The sequence below is a fragment of the Bolinopsis microptera genome, chromosome 7, assembly GCF_026151205.1.
Source record: "Bolinopsis microptera isolate Bmic1 chromosome 7, MBARI_Bmic_1.0, whole genome shotgun sequence".
Lineage (NCBI taxonomy): Eukaryota > Metazoa > Ctenophora > Tentaculata > Lobata > Bolinopsidae > Bolinopsis > Bolinopsis microptera.
Window position 1 is genome coordinate 7,061,924 of NC_087078.1, and position 21,915 is coordinate 7,083,838.

The 21,915-nt window shown below is 39.7% G+C and overlaps 2 protein-coding genes across 2 annotated transcripts in view; both read right to left on the bottom strand.

Annotated features, from left to right (window-relative positions):
* The window catches only part of LOC134818588 (uncharacterized), a 61,912-nt gene extending 45,885 nt beyond the window's left edge, over window positions 1–16,027 (bottom strand). Inside the window, exon 1 of the mRNA XM_063828215.1 lies at window positions 16,015–16,027. The gene's annotated coding sequence lies outside the window, so the exon portion shown is untranslated. The remainder of the gene's footprint in view (window positions 1–16,014) is intronic.
* LOC134817999 (uncharacterized) lies at window positions 1,918–12,396 on the bottom strand. Its single transcript, XM_063827406.1, has 6 exons — window positions 12,277–12,396; window positions 4,518–4,668; window positions 4,059–4,130; window positions 2,560–2,722; window positions 2,254–2,322; window positions 1,918–2,130 (listed from the first exon to the last, which is right to left on the bottom strand). The coding sequence occupies exons 1-6, from the start codon at window positions 12,394–12,396 to the stop codon at window positions 1,971–1,973; spliced, it is 735 nt and encodes a 244-aa protein (XP_063683476.1). The 3' UTR covers window positions 1,918–1,970.
* Window positions 16,028–21,915: the final 5,888 nt, after the last annotated feature.

Consider the following 21,915-nt stretch of genomic DNA (forward strand, 5'->3'; position numbering starts at 1 on the left):
GTCGAATATTTTAGACCACGCCCATTCAATATTAAAACACCTATATTGTTTTCTCTGAACATGCTGAACGCCTAATGTTTTCAGAGACGGTAGATTATCAAATGTTGCATATGATCTGAAAATATGAGGCAAAACAGATTAGAAATGACAAAGTTATCAAGCATTTTCTGTATCTCGTTAACAATATTGACTGGGTGATTATGTGACACCGTGACACGACACCTTAATTGGGCACCCTTAACAATTCCCATAATGTTTAACGGGGTAGTTAACGGGGGCACCTTATCACGTGATTAGGTAAACCAATCACCTGATCACACGTAATGAATAAACTCGTTATGCTTCATATCTCGGTCATCTGAGAAGCTACAGTTCTAATTCTTTCAGGACAAACGTAATTCCATAACATTTAGCTTGATCCGACTGTCCAAACTATCAAATAAATGTGAAAATGAACCTCCATTTGAAAAAAATGAATGCGAATATTTTTCGAGTTGACAAATTCCTCGAACCAGTGGTGGTACTAAGTCATACCAGAAAGAAGTATTTAAATTGGGCACTCAGTGACTGAGCTATAAAGGCCAACGTATGGGTACTGACTTTTGGCCCACTCTGTACATTGCAAAAGATTTTATCTCGATTCGTGATCAAGTTCAAAAGAATTGAAGTTGTTACAATGCCGAACAATGCGCGCAATTCCGCCTTGGACCTTGGTATGGTATGTATGGGGAAATATAAACTACGCCTTCGAGAATTTAATCGGCGGGGACTTCAAGCCATGAATTTAGTTTATGGATCCAGTATAGACTTGAACAAAGGACAAAATAGACATTGGACAAGATAGAAACAAGATAGAGGCATGGCCTTATTAAACAAATTTTTCATTAACTTTGACAGTAAATAAGTAAAAGTTAACCGTGCCGAGTTAACGTTTATTATTTTCAGCATTCAACTGGTCCATATGTTAACAATCGCAAGCCAATAGAAAATAAAAATGCGTGAATGTGAGTTGAAAAGTAAAAACAAATTCGAGGTTATAAAAAACATTACAAAATCAAAACATTTCATATAACTTTTAAAAGAATCACAATAAAAGTATATATAGTATCAAAATCAAAACAGATCTTTAGCCTTTACACTTATGCTGCTACCAGTGGGCCCTCATTCTCTGTTACTAAAGTTTGAAATGCTTAAACTCAAAAGCTGTATCTGTTACAACAACGCTTTGAGGTAATACCAGTTCGATCATTTCCTCTGTTTAGGAAATTACGTTAACATTGAGCAATGAATGCACGTTACACTATTGATTTAATGCAAGTAACAAAAAGTAAATAATTGACAATTCAGATTACATGATTTATAATTAAATACTATATCACAAGTTGATATTTTGTCAGATTCAACATAATGACGGCCCCCATCCACTGCGTACATGATTCCACCCCGAAACGCTCAATCCCCGAAATGAAAACCTCGTAAAATACATGACAATAAGTTTAACACGTGACATAATAACACGTGTTCTATACCACGTACGTGTTATAAAACACGTGACATATGCAGGTGGTAATCATCACCAATCTTCACACACTGTATACATAATCAGAATGAGGAATCAGATAATTGACATTAAGAAAGTATTACATAAAATGAAGGTATCATCACAATCAGACTACTGATACTATTAGAGTAAACCACGCTGGAACCATCACAATTAACCAATTAATTAATTGTCAATTAAACGCGCTGTCCACATAAGACAATTATCAGTTTTGGTATACCTAACAACATCAACTTATTAGATCCGATATGAACGGTATTTACAACTACTGTATCTGAAAACATCCTCCAGGATAGCGTAACCATGGTGACGGATAAACCGTAACTAGGCGAATTATCTGGAGCTAAGTTGCCATGGTTACGAACTAGTTATGATCTGTGTACTATATCTACTTGTGAGGCTGGAGGAGCTACGTGGGCAGCCTGCTGTCGAGCAGAATGAAGCTGTTTCGGTTATTTGGATTTTGGAGCGTGGCTCGTTTGCTTCGAACTAGTCTGTAGTCTGGTTCTTTGAACTTGACGTAGTTGATTCGGTATAACCACCGCCACATTTCCGCCTCATCTGCCGCACTGGGGAAGTGGCGAGTTAGTCGAATTCAATTAAAACTAAAATTGGGTGAATGTGATTCAAGGTGAATCGAAAATGATAAGAAATAAAAGAAAAAATTAAAGTGAATTTTTAGCTCAACTCACCAGAAAACTTTGAAGATATCATCTTTGTGATCTCTGGTTGGACTGACGCATCGTAGAGTGAAGCAGTGGCTGCGGAAATTACTTGATTATTTCATGTCTGCCACGTTATTGTTTTTTAGGGGAAGTTTAATTATCATTGGAAACCGGACGTGCCTTAGATTAAATATTAACGTACCTTAGATTAAATGTTAACTTTAAATTTCCTAAAATTCTTAGAAAAAGTTTTGACGCAGGGGGTGGTAACCAGGTACGGGGGTAGTAACCGGATAATGAGGTGGTTACCATGGTTACCATGGTTTCACTTACTGAGTTGGAGGTGACAAGTTAGTCTCACAGCCGAGGTACCACGTGTAGTTCAGCAGATTCAGATTAGTCTTAACTTTTAGTTTAGAGTAAGTGAAGTTATCCTGGCTCAGCTTGCACTGAACTTCCCGCCATTTCTTCTTTGCTTCGTACATGTGGAGGGAACCTGGGGAAAGGGGGAGGTGAGGAGGAGAAGTTTAGTGAGATACGAGGATTTTTACTGCTAAATCGGTTTCTTGTTATTTTAGGAGATGGTTACCAGTTACTCGATGGATCAGTCGAGATTCAAGTATTTATTTCTCAGCCAGCTAGTTGTGATCCCTTGTAATTAAGGTACAAAATACCTTACGAGACATTTATTTATTTATGTTCGACATAATTCCGGTGACCGAAATGATTTGGGAAAAACTATGGGAATTTTTACCGAAAACCGCCACATTTCGTACCCCGAATTAAATCATGGTATTTGGGTTTTTTCATCTCCTTTTTTTACAAAAATGAAACCAAATATTTGAGAAAGCTGTTCCATCTTGTAAACAATTTCTCCGGAGCCTTTGAAAGTTAGCCTCAACTTAACTTATAATCCTCCAGAGGATATAGGAGACCGAGAGTGTTTGTTATCCCGAAATTTCACCGCAGTGGCCAATAAAGTAGTGACAGAGCTTGCTTATTCTTAATGGAATGTGTCCAAAATCATTTTTTAAGCAATTCATGATCGAAACTAGTATTCATTAATTGTTTGATGAATCATATTTACAACTTACTTAGATAGACCAAAAATATGGTGTTTTTTTTCGAAAAACCACTTTCGTACCATCTTACTATATATAAAGCGAGACGATATATATGGATGGATCCGTGCCATTTTACTGACACCACGGCATCAACTTTAACGCGACTTTCCGCAAAAACCGTAAAAGATATACAACTGAAACTTTTTTGACTGGGTCAAATGCCTTTATGGCCTTCAAATCAGCATAAAAAAATAAAATATTGGCCAAGGAATAAGAATTTTAGTACCCAAAATTTGGACCCCCAAGTGGTGTCAAAAACGCGAATTAAATAGATATTAATTATTTTAGTCTCTTGAGTCTTGACACCACTTTAGGGTTAGACGGGTTCCTGCTAGTTTAAATAATATGTCTCGTAAGTTAAGGCAAAACCATTCTTGATTAATTGAATTCCATTAAAAAAGCTGGTCAATTGAAGCCTACAATTTCATCGATTAAATATTAAATGTCCATATTAAATAGGTTTGAATTAAGTTATGTATCAAAGAGAATGATTGGGAGATTCAGTCATTGAAACCAACAAATAAATGTAAAGGTTGAGAATGACCTTTATTTCAAAATCAACTCTTCTGTTGGATATTCGTGATGAATATCCTGGAGATCACACGAATTTCAATTGCACGGAGTAAGCTACAAGCAGCAATAAAGTAAATTTTAGATTATTGTAGATAATAGCGCAAACAAAGTGATTTCGCCAAATTCCTGAGATACCTTCCGTAACTCCACGATAGACACAAGGTTCTAGATACTTCGGCAGCGAGGTTAGAGGGCAGTGAGACAACACTGATACGAGAAATTAGATAGTAGAATAAGAAATTAAATTAATTTAAGTAATTTAAGTAATTTAAGTAATTTGAGTAATTTAAGTAATTTAAGTAATTTTAGTAATTTAAGTAATTTAAGTAATTTAAGTAATTTAAGTAATTTAAGTAATTTAAGTAATTTAAGTAATTTAAGTAATTTAAGTAATTTAAGTAATTTAAGTAATTTAAGCAATTTAAGTAATTTAAGTAAATTAAATAGTTTAAGTTATTAAATAGTACGTAGAGAAATAAAATAGTAGCGTGAAAACTCGAAAGTATGATTTAAAAATGCAGTAGGTTCAGCTAGTACGAAAATAATCAGTAATTGATCAGCTCAATTAATTTATAAAACCACACAAACAATTACCTTGTTCAGTAGAATCATGAGGTGGAGGCTCGTATATCTTTAGTTTCTCCTTAATGTTATTATAGTCGATAGCAAGCCAGGACCTCTGTACTCGCTCCTCCCAAAGAGTTACTGTTGTGTTCAACAGGTACTCCGACAGATGCACTGGACGCTGTCAGATAAGTGGGGTTAATTGGTGCAATTATTGGAGTATTAGTGGATAATTAGATTTTAATTGGATAGGTAATTGGTTAAATAATTTGTAATTACATATCATTATTGGTTATTGATGTTCTGGTCAGCGGGGTTGCTATTTTACAGGTTTTATTTCACTTAGTTTTTTAGCTGTAACATACATCGTTTTGTTTTATTTTGTTAGTATAGTTTCTATGAGCACAGTTTAGGTTGGATTGGGGATAGTTGAATGTTAGAAATTTGTCTTTCAGCAGAGATGTTCTGTTAATAAAACAGGTACTTTTTCGCAAACAGTTATTTGAGCAAGTCCATTTGAACAATATCAATCGGACGAATGACAATAGCAGGCTTGTTACAAATACTTGGCAGCCCAATCAGAGCTGCCCTCTCAATAGCAGCTTCGCAATTATTCCATATAAAGATATAAGGAATAACTGAGATCACGTGACCATTGTTCGGATCACGATTTCACTAGGATCTGCTTCCAGTCAATCACCATACTCCATAGCCTAGTCATTCACACAATCCTCTGCTGATTCACTCAATAATTCTCATATTCACCAGTACAATTACCATATGGCATATCCCCACCACCAGTACAATTACCATATCCCCACCACCAGTACAATTACTATATCCCCACCACCAGTACAATTACTATATCCCCACCTCTAGTACAATTACCATATCCCCACCTTCAGTACAATTACCATATCCCCACCACCAGTACAATTACTATATCCCCACCACCAGTACAATTACTATATCCCCACCACCAGTACAATTACCATATTCCCACCACCAGTACAATTACCATATCCCCACCACCAGTACAATTACCATATCCCCACCACCAGTACAATTACTATATCCCCACCACCAGTACAATTACCATATCCCCACCACCAGTACAATTACCATATCCCCACCACCAGTACAATTACTATATCCCCACCACCAGTACAATTACCATATCCCCACCACCAGTACAATTACTATATCCCCACCACCAGTACAATTACCATATCCCCACCACCAGTACAATTACTATATCCCCACCTCCAGTACAATTACTATATCCCCACCAACAGTACAATTACTATATCCCCACCACCAGTACAATTACCATATCCCCACCTTCAGTACAATTACCATATCCCCACCACCAGTACAATTACTATATCCCCACCACCAGTACAATTACCATATCCCCACCACCAGTACAATTACCATATCCCCACCACCAGTTCAATTACCATATCCCCACCACCAGTACAATTACTATATCCCCACCACCAGTACAATTACCATATCCCCACCACCAGTACAATTACCATATCCCCACCACCAGTACAATTACCATATCTCCACCTCCAGTACAATTACCATATCCCCACCACCAGTACAATTACTATATCCCCACCTCCAGTACAATTACCATATCCCCACCACCAGTACAATTACCATATGGCATATCCCCACCACCAGTACAATTACCATATCCCCACCACCAGTACAATTACCATATCCCCACCACCAGTACAATTACCATATCCCCACCACCAGTACAATTACTATATCCCCACCTCCAGTACAATTACCATATCCCCACCACCAGTACAATTACCATATCCCCACCACCAGTACAATTACCATATCCCCACCACCAGTACAATTACCATATCCCAACCACCAGTACAATTACTATATCCCCACCACCAGTACAACTACCATATCCCCACCTGGTGGTCCTCCAGTACAATTACCATATCCCCACCACCAGTACAATTACTATATCCCCACCACCAGTACAATTACTATATCCCCACCACCAGTACAATTACTATATCCCCACCACCAGTACAATTACTATATCCCCACCACCAGTACAATTACCATATCCCAACCACCAGTACAATTACTATATCCCCACCACCAGTACAACTACCATATCCCCACCTGGTGGTCCTCCAGTACAATTACCATATCCCCACCACCAGTACAATTACTATATCCCCACCACCAGTACAATTACCATATCCCCACCACCAGTACAATTACTATATCCCCACCACCAGTACAATTACCATATCCCCACCACCAGTACAATTACTATATCCCCACCACCAGTACAATTACCATATCCCCACCACCAGTACAATTACTATATCCCCACCTCCAGTACAATTACTATATCCCCACCAACAGTACAATTACCATATCCCCACCACCAGTACAATTACCATATCCCCACCTCCAGTACAATTACCATATCCCCACCTTCAGTACAATTACCATGGTAATTGTGGGGATATGGTAGTTGTACTGGAGGTGGGGATATGGTATACCATATCCCACCTCCAGTACAACTACCATATCCCCACCACCAGTACAATTACCATATCCACACCACCAGTACAATTACCATATCCCAACCACCAGTACAATTACCATATCCCCACCACCAGTACAATTACCATATCCCCACCACCAGTACAATTACCATATCCCCACCACCAGTACAATTACCATATCCCCACCACCAGTACAATTACTATATCCCCACCACCAGTACAATTACCATATCCCCACCACCAGTACAATTACTATATCCCCACCACCAGTACAATTACTATATCCCCACATTCAGTACAATTACCATATCCCCACCACCAGTACAATTACCATATCCCCACCACCAGTACAATTACTATATCCCCACCACCAGTACAATTACTATATCCCCACCACCAGTACAACTACCATATCCCCATCACCAGTACAATTACCATATCCCCACCTCCAGTACAATTACCATATCCCCACCTTCAGTACAATTACCATATCCCCACCTCCAGTACAACTACCATATCTCCACCACCAGTACAATTACCATATCCCCACCACCAGTACAATTACCATATCCCCACCACCAGTACAATTACCATATCCCCACCACCAGTACAATTACTATATCCCCACCTCCAGTACAATTACCATATCCCCACCACCAGTACAATTACTATATCCCCACCACCAGTACAATTACTATATCCCCACCACTAGTACAATTACCATATCCCCACCTCCAGTACAATTACCATATCCCCACCTTCAGTACAATTACTATATCCCCACCACCAGTACAATTACTATATCTCCACCTCCAGTACAATTACCATATCCCCACCACCAGTACAATTACTATATCCCCACCACCAGTACAATTACTATATCCCCACCACTAGTACAATTACCATATCCCCACCTCCAGTACAATTACCATATCCCCACCTTCAGTACAATTACTATATCCCCACCACCAGTACAATTACTATATCTCCACCTCCAGTACAATTACCATATCCCCACCTTCAGTACAATTACCATATCCCCACCTCCAGTACAATTACCATATCCCCACCACCAGTACAATTACCATATCCCCACCACCAGTACAATTACCGTATCCCCACCTTCAGTACAATTACCATATTCCCACCTCCAGTACAACTACCATATCTCCACCACCAGTACAATTACCATATCCCCACCACCAGTACAATTACTATATCCCCACCACCAGTACAATTACCATATCCCCACCACCAGTACAATTACCATATCCCCACCACCAGTACTATTACTATATCCCCACCTCCAGTACAATTACCATATCCCCACCACCAGTACAATTACTATATCCCCACCACCAGTACAATAACTATATCCCCAGCACCAGTACAATTACCATATCCCCACCACCAGTACAATTACTATATCCCCACCACCAGTACAACTACCATATCCCCACCTGGTGGTCCTCCAGTACAATTACCATATCCCCACCACCAGTACAATTACTATATCCCCACCACCAGTACAACTACCATATCCCCATCACCAGTACAATTATCATATCCCCACCTCCAGTACAATTACCATATCCCCACCTTCAGTACAATTACCATATCCCCACCTCCAGTACAACTACCATATCCCCACCACCAGTACAATTACCATATCCACACCACCAGTACAATTACCATATCCCCACCACCAGTACAATTACCATATCCCCACCACCAGTACAATTACCATATCCCCACCACCAGTACAATTACCATATCCCCACCACCAGTACAATTACCATATCCCCACCACCAGTACAATTACTATATCCCCACCACCAGTACAATTACCATATCCCCACCACCAGTACAATTACTATATCCCCACCACCAGTACAATTACTATATCCCCACCACCAGTACAACTACCATATCCCCATCACCAGTACAATTACCATATCCCCACCTCCAGTACAATTACCATATCCCCACATTCAGTACAATTACCATATCCCCACCACCAGTACAATTACCATATCCCCACCACCAGTACAATTACTATATCCCCACCACCAGTACAATTACTATATCCCCACCACCAGTAGAACTACCATATCCCCACCACCAGTACAATTACCATATCCCCACCACCAGTACAATTACCATATCCCCACCACCAGTACAATTACCATATCCCCACCACCAGTACAATTACTATATCCCCACCTCCAGTACAATTACCATATCCCCACCACCAGTACAATTACTATATCCCCACCACCAGTACAATTACTATATCCCCACCACTAGTACAATTACCATATCCCCACCTCCAGTACAATTACCATATCCCCACCTTCAGTACAATTACTATATCCCCACCACCAGTACAATTACTATATCTCCACCTCCAGTACAATTACCATATCCCCACCTTCAGTACAATTACCATATCCCCACCTCCAGTACAACTACCATATCTCCACCTCCAGTACAATTACCATATCCCCACCACCAGTACAATTACTATATCCCCACCACCAGTACAATTACCATATCCCCACCACCAGTACAATTACTATATCCCCACCACCAGTACAATTACCATATCCCCACCACCAGTACAATTACCATATCCCCACCACCAGTACAATTATCATATCCCCACCTCCAGCAACAACAACCACGTCTTTACATCATGGACCAGTGACCAGTGACCAGTGACCAGTGACCAGTGACCAGTGACCAGTGACCAGTGACCAGTGACCAGTGACGCACTTCCATTTCAAACCATCTCACAATTTTATATTGTCCATTTCAAAGTAAAAGGTGTATAAAAGTAAGGAGATGTTAGGACGATAATTCCGCGGTGTTAAAGCTCTGGATATTTAGACTCGAGACATTCTTAATCTAATCGATAAATTATTCACAAAGTAAACAGTTGAACGAGCAGGAGGAATGACCCGCGTCCTTTTTGTCTAACTATTTGCTGTCTGAGATTTATTTTTAATTAATATTTTGGAATCCAAGGAGAAAAGAAAATCATTTATAATTAGCAGTCTAAATGTTTTTACGGAGGATGAAGCTTTTTAAAATTTCGACTAAGACAAATTATGGGCCCCTCCACTTTCTGCTGCCTTCAGTCTTTAGTAGTAAACGTCTGTATCCTTCTATTCTAAAGGAGATAGGTAATATATCAGTTCTCTTTAAGGTTAAGAGTATCGTATTGTAAATGCAATGAGAGAAATAATTTGTATAATTATGTTCTTAACATCGACATGAGAAGTAGGACTTGTTAGTGAAGTTCATGTCAGCATATCTTCTTGAGATCTTGTGAAGGAAGTTCCCCTCCTGGTTGAGATCGAGCCTCTCTCTTAAAGCCGCTCTAAAAGAAGATCATCCTCGAAATAGTACTTTACGACCCATCTCCTCAAGGGATCACTCGATTTTTAACTTGCCACTCATTTTAGGGCTTTAACTTTCCCCTTTGTTAATAATTATTCTCTCATCGTTTCTTTCGTAAAAATATAATGAGAGCCTAAAAAAGTTGATAGAAAGTTATTTGGGCGCTTCATCTCTAACCAAATTTGAATAACTCCATAATTTGTTAAGTGTCCACACGTTTTTGCCTGTCTAACTTGGTCGCCTCTTTGCATCGCTCAACATTCCTTTGAAACTCACTGACATTTGAAGTACTGGTAACTGAAAACTAAACACAATCTGAGCTATCCGAGCTGCTCAACGTCTCATAGCCGGGCACCCTCAAAGAAGCAACCCTGTTTCGAGAAAAGTTTGTAAATAACAACGTAATTGGCTATGGTAAATAATTGCGGAATAATTCCAAACTATCAATCAGGAAAAAAAACGGTCCTTCTGTCCCACTGATGGCGGATTATTACATAGAGACTATTCTGAGACTTGTATAACTATAATGCTAACACAGTGGAAAGTTACGGCTTACTCCAGTTCCTTAAAACACAAAGCCCTAGGTGAACTTTAGTATTTCGGTCAAGTAAAAAGCTATCTTCATTGAAAACATGACCGAGCTGCTCCTAATTGGAACCAGAATCTTCAAGAGCATTTCCTTGAAGGAGCTTTCCGGATCTTGCGATGGACTCGATGTGTTGGGTTAAGAGCTTTCCTCTGTTTCGATCGTACTCCGAGCTGTATTTCAGTGTTGCCGTGGTCTGAGTTCCTCTACCTGGGCCCCAGGTATTATATTTATGTTCATAAATAATCATAGTATAGATAATAATCCATAGTATAAGATATTAGGCGAATGAAACAGCTGAGCGCCGCCCCTAGGGTTTTTTAAAGTTCCTCCTGAGTTAAATGGTTGTTCATGATTTTTGCTAGTTGTTGATGCTATTCGTGTCCAGTACATGGTGGAAAGTAGCTGTTTACCCTTTCAACGTCTATAGCCTATTCGAACTTTTATTCACAAGGGATGGTATAAGTTTGGTCACAAAATGTATTTTTACCAGTATCAATCACTAGATAAAAAACGTGAATGATTTATTTCATAAAAATTCCAACAGCACAGACGATTGAATCTTCTTGAGGATGATATCATTTATTAATCTGTGACTATAAATATAACTTTGTATTGGATATATTGTAATGTTTTAGAATACTTCGCTTCTCGTAAACATGACCTCGACTGAGCTGTGTTATCTTGATGCTGTAATTCTTCAAAAATATTTGTAATCCGATATGCACCTCATGGTTCATGGAATTGGAAAGTCTAATCTTGTCTTTTAAAAATCGCACCTACGCCACTCCACTTCTTGTGTCTCTTTGTAAGCGAAGCAGCAAATGTCAGTGACAGGGAAAATTGCAAATATCTCCATTAGCAACACCCTGTCTTCCATAACAACACCCCTGATTGCAATCTGCCGTCTGGCAGTTACAGACGTGGGCATGTTTGCGTGGTACAAGTTTTCCCAAAAGAAGGGTACCAAGGACACTATTGGAACAAAGATTCTCCAAACCGAATCCCCGTGATTGGAGCGAGGAGCAGCTTAAAAGCGGGAGACACTATTAATAGCCACAGCAGATGAGTTGTTAACAAAGAGCGACGACCCAGGCTGGATGAACATAGGAAAAATAGAAACATTAGTGAGTAGAAACGTTAAGGACGCATCACCCCCCCTCTACCTCCCCGGGTTTGCGGGGAGGCTACGTCCGCCTTGTGGCTAACGTCTCTTGGAGCTCCTTTGGTTGCGGAGGTGTACCGATAGCTCGGCTGGGATGGGGACTCGCTGAGCCGGCACGAACCAAATGGACATAACATTGCTGTTATGACCCGGTGGAACGGCGATACCCCTAAGAGTATCTGCCATATGTTCCGTCATCGGGGGACTTTCTGAGTCCATAGAAAGTCAACTGTCGAAACAGCCTCCCGGAAAATTGGGTTTGATAATGCGAGAAACTGCCACTTCCACTGTTATCTGGCTAACAGCTCCGCTAGGTGTTTCTCGATATTTACTGTGCTTGATGTTTGTTGTTTTGCCGTGATTTGTTTGGTCGCGCGCGCACCAGTTTGGTGATAAATTTGTGGCTTTCTTTACTATGTATGTCTTTTTCCGCGCGTTCCGTGTTTTCAGTAGACCCCTTTTGCCGTTCTCTCTGTTTATGTGACGAGCTATTGTACTGTTTTGGCATATTTGTGGGTTTTAGGTACCATTTGTCCATGGTTGGGTCGTTTTAATATTCTACTGTCCGTAGCGGAAAGGAGCTTGCCGGGCTCCTGTGTGAGTGAGGTGGAGTGGAGAGAGGCCAGGTATGTGCTGGTATTTGATCTGATCCAGCCAGACGACGTTTAGCCTGCCGGACAATGAGGGGCAGTTACCATCCCCTACTAACGTGGAGGTCACTCTGAGGTTGCTAGTGGGTCCAGAAACAACAGGGGGGATGGAGTGAGTGATCCCTGCAGTTTGCTGGCTACCCACCCCAGAGCGGGCGGGGTTGTGAAAGCCGTGCTCAGACTAGGCACCCCACCCGTCGTCTCTTCTTGCAGTAGCAAGGCGTGTTAGTTGATGAGGACTAACACAAGGGACATCGGTAACCGCCGTGCTAACGAGTACTTTGAGAAGACGTTGGATCCTACCGTCTACGATCGCCCTGCACCAGATTCTGACATGTTAGTTATACTTACTTTGATATTAGTATTGAGTTTTTAAAAGTGATTCACCAGAGAATTTATCGCTGTGATTGATTTATAAGTTTATAGTCAAGAGGATATTCAATAGTTCATTCAAATCTCCATACGGATGTCAAATCCATTTTTTCCCAAGTTCACCACAGTCCACAAGTACCAATGACAATGTTTATATTCCAGCACATTGATTTTGTAGACGTCACTTGTTGAGTAGAACAGTTGTTCAAATACAATATTCTTGTCGTCCTTTAATTTTAGGGAAGTATAACTTATTAGAGTTCTCCTAATTTTCAGAAAGACAGGGTAGTTTTGAATGTCTGCTCTGAGAGTTAAAGTCTCTAGTAAACTGACATTTCAATCATTCTTAGGGTTGCTCTGAAGCGACCATACATCTTACTATATATAAAGCGAGACGATAAATATATATATATATATTTATCTGTGCCATTTTACTGACACCACGGCATCAACTTTAACGCGAATTTCTGCAAAAACCGTCAAAGATATACAACTGAATCTTTTTTGACTGGGTCAAATGCTTTAATAGCCTCCAAATCAGCATGAAAAAATAAAAAATTGGCCAAGAAATAGGAGTTTAAGAGCCCAAAATTTGGTATCCCAAGTGGTGTCAAAAACGCGAATTTAATAGGTAATAATTGTTTTAGTCTCTTGAGTCTTGACACCATTTTAGGGTTAGACGGGTTCCTGCTAGTTAGTTGAATCCCTAAATTGTTACTTGTAAATTTTGTCTAACTTAAAACATTCTCAAATAAGTGGAATAACACCTTGAGAGACTGATAAGTCTGTAACAGATGCTTGCAGTTCACATAGAGTTAACAGTGCCTAAAATAACTCTCTCAGCTTCCTGTTAGAGAGAAAACCTTCCAAAAAAAGAGTTCTTAGAACTGCGCTGTAAACTTTATTTCGCATATTTTACTAAGTATTTGGACATACACACCAATCGATGACAGAAACGTAATCCAGTACCATCTAAATAAATTTCTCATAGGTTTCTGCCAGGTTACTGTCAAGTTCTGATAGGGTTTCTGGTTCGCTACGTTTCGGTATGTTCCTGGTATGTTCCTGGTATGTTCCTGGTATGTTCCACTCGCATTTTGTAGTGCATATAAACTTGCCTATGGTTGAGGATACTTCGCAAAATATTATACAAGAGTTTATTCTAATATTTGTTACTGGTAGTGGTAACGCAAAGAACAATACAATAGTCACTTATATGGTCTGTTTAGTTTTACATCAAGATCGCATAGATTACTTTTATATTGACATTCTAGCGCTGATTGTGACGGATTATCTGTCGCAGTTGCTCAATGGCTGCAGTTTCTCCGTAGTCTAGCCTATTATGATTTCTCAATAATATACGACACAAACCATGCTATCAACCAAGTTTATATCTATGTCACAACTCTTTTCTCCAGAAAAGCAAGGGATCGTGACATATTATCTGGTGCAGTTTCACGATAATTGATGTAGCACAACTCCTATTATAATCCTAATAGTACCAGTCTAAAACTAAGTCATACATATCACAGCTCCTCATCTAAAGTAACTTGTTTCAGGAAAGTTAGGGAAGCGTTTATAGAGGAGAAGTTCACGAGAAGCTGCTGGAGTGACGTCATAACGTCCCCTGTAGAGGAACTCAATCTGGAGCTCATGGAGGTAAAGTTAGAAAATTGTTGTTATTGTAAAGCGAAAATTGTTCATTAGCAACAAGCTTAATTGTTTTTTAGGAAGTATAAAATAATCTAGTGGTTAATTCCCACATCCAGAAAGGCGGCAGACCGGCAGATAATCTGCGAGAAAATTTTTGATTTTAGAGAATATTTTGATAAAGTTATAGGATCTAACCTTTTTCAACACGGAATTTCTTTGGTAGGTTTCATCTGTACACAAAACACATTATTGAACATATGAAAATAACAGAGAAAATTTCTATCACAAGTAAGAGCTATTTCCACAGAAATCAAGCCAAACTCTTTATCTTGAAGTGAAGTATAAGTAAAACTCTTTGTTCATTTAGACTTAATCACACTGAGGTTAAAACATTCTGAAACATTATAAACATTAGTATTAAAATAACTGAAATAAATAAACAAGAAATATAACAATCTCCCCGAATAAATAAACACAACTACAAAATCAAAAAGTGATCCCGTGCGCGTGCGCGCGCAAAATTTAAAACAGAAGAAGTGCTTACAAAAACTTTGACCTAAGATGGCGTCCTAGAGTAGACCCTTTCAAAGTGCCAATTTAAAATGTGCACGGCACAAAATATAAATTACCTTCCTAACACAGGTTCTAAGAATAATGCCGATTTCCCTACTCGGGTAAAAATTCAATTAAACCTCCGACAGGCTAAATATAATAAATACGTCAGTCACGCTCTATTGAACGGAATACAAAACAATCAGAATTCAATTCTAATAAAGAGAAAAACATCTACTTCGGAAATACCCAATCCAGGTGAATATGAAAGATGAATGTGAAACATAAGTATGAAACGTAAATATGAAAACCGTGAATATGAAATGTTTACTGATAGCCAGAGTTACTAGACGTGCTATCAGGTGATGGATACAACACTGTGGGAGTTCTGTCTCTACCAGATCTACGTAGTCTTATAGGATTGTCAATAGTTTTTGTACAGCCTCATTATTACTTTCTGAAGGCACAATACTGTCATGAACATCGGAAGTCACAATATTGTCATAAGCATTAGGCCGGGAATCATCACCAATAGGAGCTAACCTCAGTGTGATTAAACTTCATTTAATCACACTGAGGTTAAAAAATTCTCAAATTATTTGTTATATTAATATAGTAGTGTTGAAAGTATTAAAACTCCTAAGGCATTTATAGCTGGCCTACAGTCTCCTGGTATACGTCAACGGGTATTGGAAAGCGAGAAGACTGCATTGTCAGACATCTATTCCTTAGCTAGAGGGCTAGAGGCAGCAAAGGTTCAGGCCCAATCTTATGTCAACCAAGGTTCATCTCTCAACGCAATTGTTAATAACAATGAATCAGTGTCAGATTCAGAAGGGTGTGCTAACCATGATGACAACTTCGTAGCAGCTGCCCCATTTCAATTCTCCTGTTATTTCTGCGGTGGGCCCAAACCGCACACAAACAGACAGGCCTGTCCTGCTTTTAACTCTAACTGCAACGGTTGTGGAATTCAGGGACATTTCCAAAAAGTCTGCAAAGCCGGTCGCCAATCTCAAGTTCGGGGCGGCAGTGCCCGCGGCAAGAATCGACGTTACAATCAATATCGTAGCTCTCAGAATATGACATCATCAGCAGTCTCTCACAGTAGCTCTCAATCCCAAAACGGGACATCATCGGCTCTCCACAACCATTATCTTGCAGCTTCGCCTCCATGCTTGTCCAAGAGTATTACCAGAGTCCTTGTCAATGGGAGAGAGCTTGATGCCTTGGTAGATTCTGGAAGTTCATCAACTTTTCTCAGTAATGCCAGTGTCCGGAAGCATCAATGGGACATTAATCGCGGAGACCATGCACCTGTCAGTATGGCCTCTTCATCCCACATCTCTCATCCTGTCGGTCACTGTACTGTAGATGTTCATTTCAATGGTGAATTATTACCAAATCAAACGATTGTGGTAATGAAGGACTTATGTGCTGATATGATCATAGGACTAGATATCCTTTCTGATTACAAATCCGTGACATTGGAGTTTGGAGGCCACAAACCTCCTACTATTGTATCTGCAGCTGCTTGTCTCATCAAAACACCTAAGTGTCATGAAAACGGTGCTTATCTTCTGTGAATATCACCTCTACTAAAACACAGTAGATGGGTACAATGCTGCCAACAAACAAGCATGGAAAGCTGTTTTTAAGAACTCAGCACGGGATAACGAAGTTCCTATGGAGCTACTGAAGAAACCAGTAACAGCTCCTTGTACTTCTTTTGAAGACCCAGCCATCAAGTCTGCAAAAGACAACATTGTCAATTTTGTAGACAACTTCAAGCCCAGAAAACTTGAATCTAATATGAACCGCTATGAGAGTGAAGGGTATATGTGGTTGAAGAAGGCTGTCAAGGATGGCTTAATAGCCATAACATCGGCTGATAAGGGCGGTGCGATAATCATTGTCACCCCTCAGATAATCAAGGATATCACTTCTGCCAAAGTTGAGGACCCTTTGAGATACAGACCTTTGCAAACTGATCCTACTGGATCTTTGAGAGGGAGGTTGTTAGAGCTGTGGTCATCTGGTTTGGAGCGGAAGTATGTAAGTGGTGAACAGTCTAAGTGTGTGGTTGGTTTGATTCAGAAGTCTGATCGGGACACTCTTTCACAGAGCACTTCAGATCTAGTCAAGCCCGATATTCCGTATGGTTACCCATTACTGAAAATTCACAAGCTGACTGAGACTGAAATTAGAGAGAAAAAGATTCCACCCAGTCGATTCGTGACTGATCTCTCTAGAGGAGTAACTGCAAGATCAGATAAGTTTGTTGTTTGGAAGTGGTTGGGACCTCTTGCCAGGGATTACTGTATAGATCTTGTTAAAGATTCAACTGCAGCTCTCATAAAACTCGAGGAATTGGCAGCTTCCGGACAAGTAGTCGATACTTGGATCAGCTTCAGTATTGATATTGTTTCTCTATACGATTCTCTGCAACATAGCTTGGTGATGTCAGCCTTAGATGATGCTATGGAGTCGTGTAGACCAGATTGGTCTGAGGAGTTCAGGACTTGGCTGAAGGGACTGATACAGCTTAGTTTTGATTCGGCAGTCTTGAAGAATGCAGACAACTGGTATGAGGTCGTTAACGGTGTACCCACTGGAGGTATCAATTCAGTGGATTGCGGTAACATTGCTTTGTTCTTTGTCCTAAAGAGTCTGGTTTACGACCCGGTTGTTAGACCAGAGGAGCTCAAGAACCTTGATCGGTTTGTGGATGATATTTCGGGCCAAGGTATGTGGAGAGGTTCTATGATTGGTTTTGAAGAATGGGTAGGGTCATTACGCAGTAAGATGGTTGATAACTATGGCTTAGATATTACATACGAAGTGAAACCAATCACGGAGTTCACTCAGTTCCTGGACATTCAGTACAAGTTTGTTGGAGGGAGACTCACAACAGATCTGTTTAGGAAACCTACTGACGCCAACAGGTATCTTGAATTCTCAAGTTTCCATCCACGACATACCTTCCGGAGTATAGTCTTCTCACAGGCACTTCGATACAGAAGGATAATCAATGATGACGTCTTGCTGGATGAGAGATTGGCAGAGCTTCAGTTGTTTTTTGAACGGTCTTCATATCCTACTGATATGGTGAGAGAGGTCATCAGTGATGTCAGATCGATACCAAGAACTTTACAGTACAAGGCAAAGGATCAGGGTCCCCCTTCTTTCACACCATGGATTGTTACATTCGGTGCGGGCTATGAGGAAACCAAGGAAAAGGCTAAAGAGGCCAGTAACATCATCTCAAATAGCCGTACATGGAGCAGTGAGAACCCTGAGAGGATCCCTAAACTCCAAGTGGTGACCAGGCGAGCCCCTAACTTAAAGGACACTTTATTCAAGAGAAAGAAGCTTGCCTTAGGTTCAGAGTCAAGAACAACTGACCCATGCACCAAACCTGGTGAGAAGAAGAAAGGCAGACCCTGCCAAACTTGTCACCTTGTTAGTGGCAATTCCATGGTCTCCAATAATGGACACTCAGTCAGAACTCAAGGTGGTAACTGTAAGACACGCAACATTGTGTACGGCGCGACATGCAAACTTTGTACTGTTAATAACGTATACGTGGGAAAAACAGTCACCAGCCTCAGCCAACGTGTGAATGGTCATCGCAGTAAATATTATGAGATTTTAGAGGCGAGTAGTAAGGGGAATGTTGAGAGCCACAGAGATTTTGATGACGAGAATGTTTTAGGAGCACATCTTTTTTCAGTTCATAATTTGAGGGAGAGATCTGTTTTCAATGAAAGTTTCCATTTTGATATTTTGTGTTCTACATCCCCAGATAATATTAGAAAGTCAGAACAGTTCTATATTAACAAATTGAAGACACTTTATCCGTTTGGCCTGAACAATGTGAATTCCGTTTCTGGAAGCTAATTTTTCATGGTGTCCCGAATTTTATTTTTAAATCGTCCATTTTTTGTTTATATATGCAGTCTATCAATTTTTGAATTGCGTCTTTTTGATCTAATGAACTACTGCAGACTCCACATTATTATAGTATATGCGATTAATTTTGTTCCGATTTTAAACTATTCCATTTTTACGAGATGCTAAATTAATTTTTTGAGACTTTACTACATTTTTGATGAGAATTTTTGACATTTTCAAACTAACCATTGATATTCTCAGATTATGTGACTGATTAAATGCTGAAGATAAAAGAAATATATTCATTTTGCTAAGATTATGTTTGCGTTTCATTGCTCAACAGCTGTTCGAAGGATCAAATATAAGATACTAAAACACAAGGATTTATTTTATCAATATTCTATCCTCAGGGGAGTATCCTAGACGACTTGTTGGGCGGTGAGATGAACAGTCCTGATAAAGCTGGTCTCCTTAAGAAACAAGGCAACAGCCGACTCAGGGACTGGAAGTCCAGATACTGCGCCGTTAAGGGTGAGATCAGCTCTATTTTTACATCCCCATGTTGCTTGTCTGGATCTGGGTACCCCGACCTCTTGCTCTGCTTCCTGTTATAGTTTTTATTTATTTTCAGCCAATTATTGTAAGTTTAACATGAGCAAGCTGGGTGGTCGGCGGTCACCCTTTCAACTGCTAGACTTAGCTTAGACATTTGCGCATTTTTGTGAAATTAACAGCGGAGAATTAGAGTTCTTTATAGAGTTTCGGGTGTTGATTGTGTTGCCATTATCCCGTAAATTATTGGGCGAGTGAAAACTTCCTGACAACATCGATGTAGCTATAGTTTAACGGTTGTTAAATTGCATGAATTGCCGAATGTTATGCTAATATATACGAGGAATTGAGGACTATATTTGTGATGTCACGTACTTAGCAGCGTTCCCCCACCTTTTTTATAATTCCCTGTCTCGTGCTGTAATAAAGCAGGAAATACAGTAAATTAGCTATCCCATAATTAAGACCACTGATTTTAAAGTGTGTCCTAATTGATTGAAATATTATTTTCTAAAAGACCTGATAAGTGCTAAGCTCAAAAACACTGGGCAGTAAGAGTACAATCTAATAATCTAGATTAATAAATCTAAATAAGATAAGATCTATATACTTATATATTGATAAATCTAGATCAATCTAGTATTCCATTTTATCAGAAAATTAATGGTGATAAAAACCTTAACTTAACTTATTATTACAGACGGCACGTTCTGCTACTACGAGAGCTACGAAGCGTACTGTATAGCCACTCCCATAAACTCTATCTACTGTGGGACCCTCAAAGCTCAGATCTCGGACAGGGCCAGGTTCAAGTTCGAAGTCATCGTGCCTAACAGAACATATTAGTAAGTTACAAGATTGTTAGTTTATTGGAGAGATAGAGAGAGATATTGGGGATTATTTGACATATTTTGTCCTAGAAATGTTGCATATTCGACATACCTAAAATGTCAGCATACAATGAAATAGCCCAGAAAATGCAGCTAGTTGCGCATAATTACGGCCGATACTCAAGACGTATCGATCTAAATCATCACATATGATTCTGAATCTAGTAAGTGCAGGTGTTCTCTGTCTAGCAGCCCTCCTTTAAATACACCCCCTGTCATCAGATCCACTAGAATAATAATATATACTAATAAAACACTGCTACCTCTCTAAATCAGGGCTGGTATTAGCTTATTAGAGAACCTCAAAACAGACCTTAATGCTATTCTCTCTAATTCGTCCTCCATTTTCAGCTTTATGGCACAGACCGAATCAGAGATGATGTCGTGGATAGAGTCGCTAAATAAGGCGGTGGCTGCTGCTTTGACAGATCTCAAGTCCAGTGGCTCCACAGCTAAGGAGCTGATTCAGAGGATTTACGAGGAGCCTAGTTGCGTGGGCCCATACTTGTGCAGGAGGTGCATTTTGCTCTCAACATCTGTGTTTTGGTGACCCTCAGGTCCTTTGATTACATACATTTTGTCCTAGAAAATCTGATTTTATCGGAGTCTTATACTTTTGAGAAAATTTAATGTTGTTCATTCATTGTGTAAATTTGTATGTAATTGATCGATTTGAAAGATTTCAATAAAAAAATGCTTTCTGCGCTGACTGTAATTCTCCCGGTAAGTAAAATAGTAATGCTTTCTGCGCAGGGGAATGGTGGAATTTTTTAATGATCGGTACTATGCAGTGATAATGAATCCAATGCTTGGGGGAAATGTTGGGAAAAGGAATCTTAGTGGCAACTGAAACTTATTGGAGGCATCGGGAAGTTTAGAAGAGCGCGCGATTGTTGTACTTTTTGCGTGCACTCCTTTTTGTGTAAATACCATGTAACGTTTTGAGTGGTCCGGTATCGTTTCCTATGATATCTTGGTTAATTGAGAAGGTTTAATTTTCATCGTATATCAGAATCTTCTATTCGCCTTGGAACGCGCGGAGAATGCCAAACTGTTTGAATAACACGTTTCTTTTGATATCATTAATTATGGTACGGCACAAGCACGTGGTAGTCGAGTGACGTAGTGACACAGCACTCTCAGAGCTTGTGAAT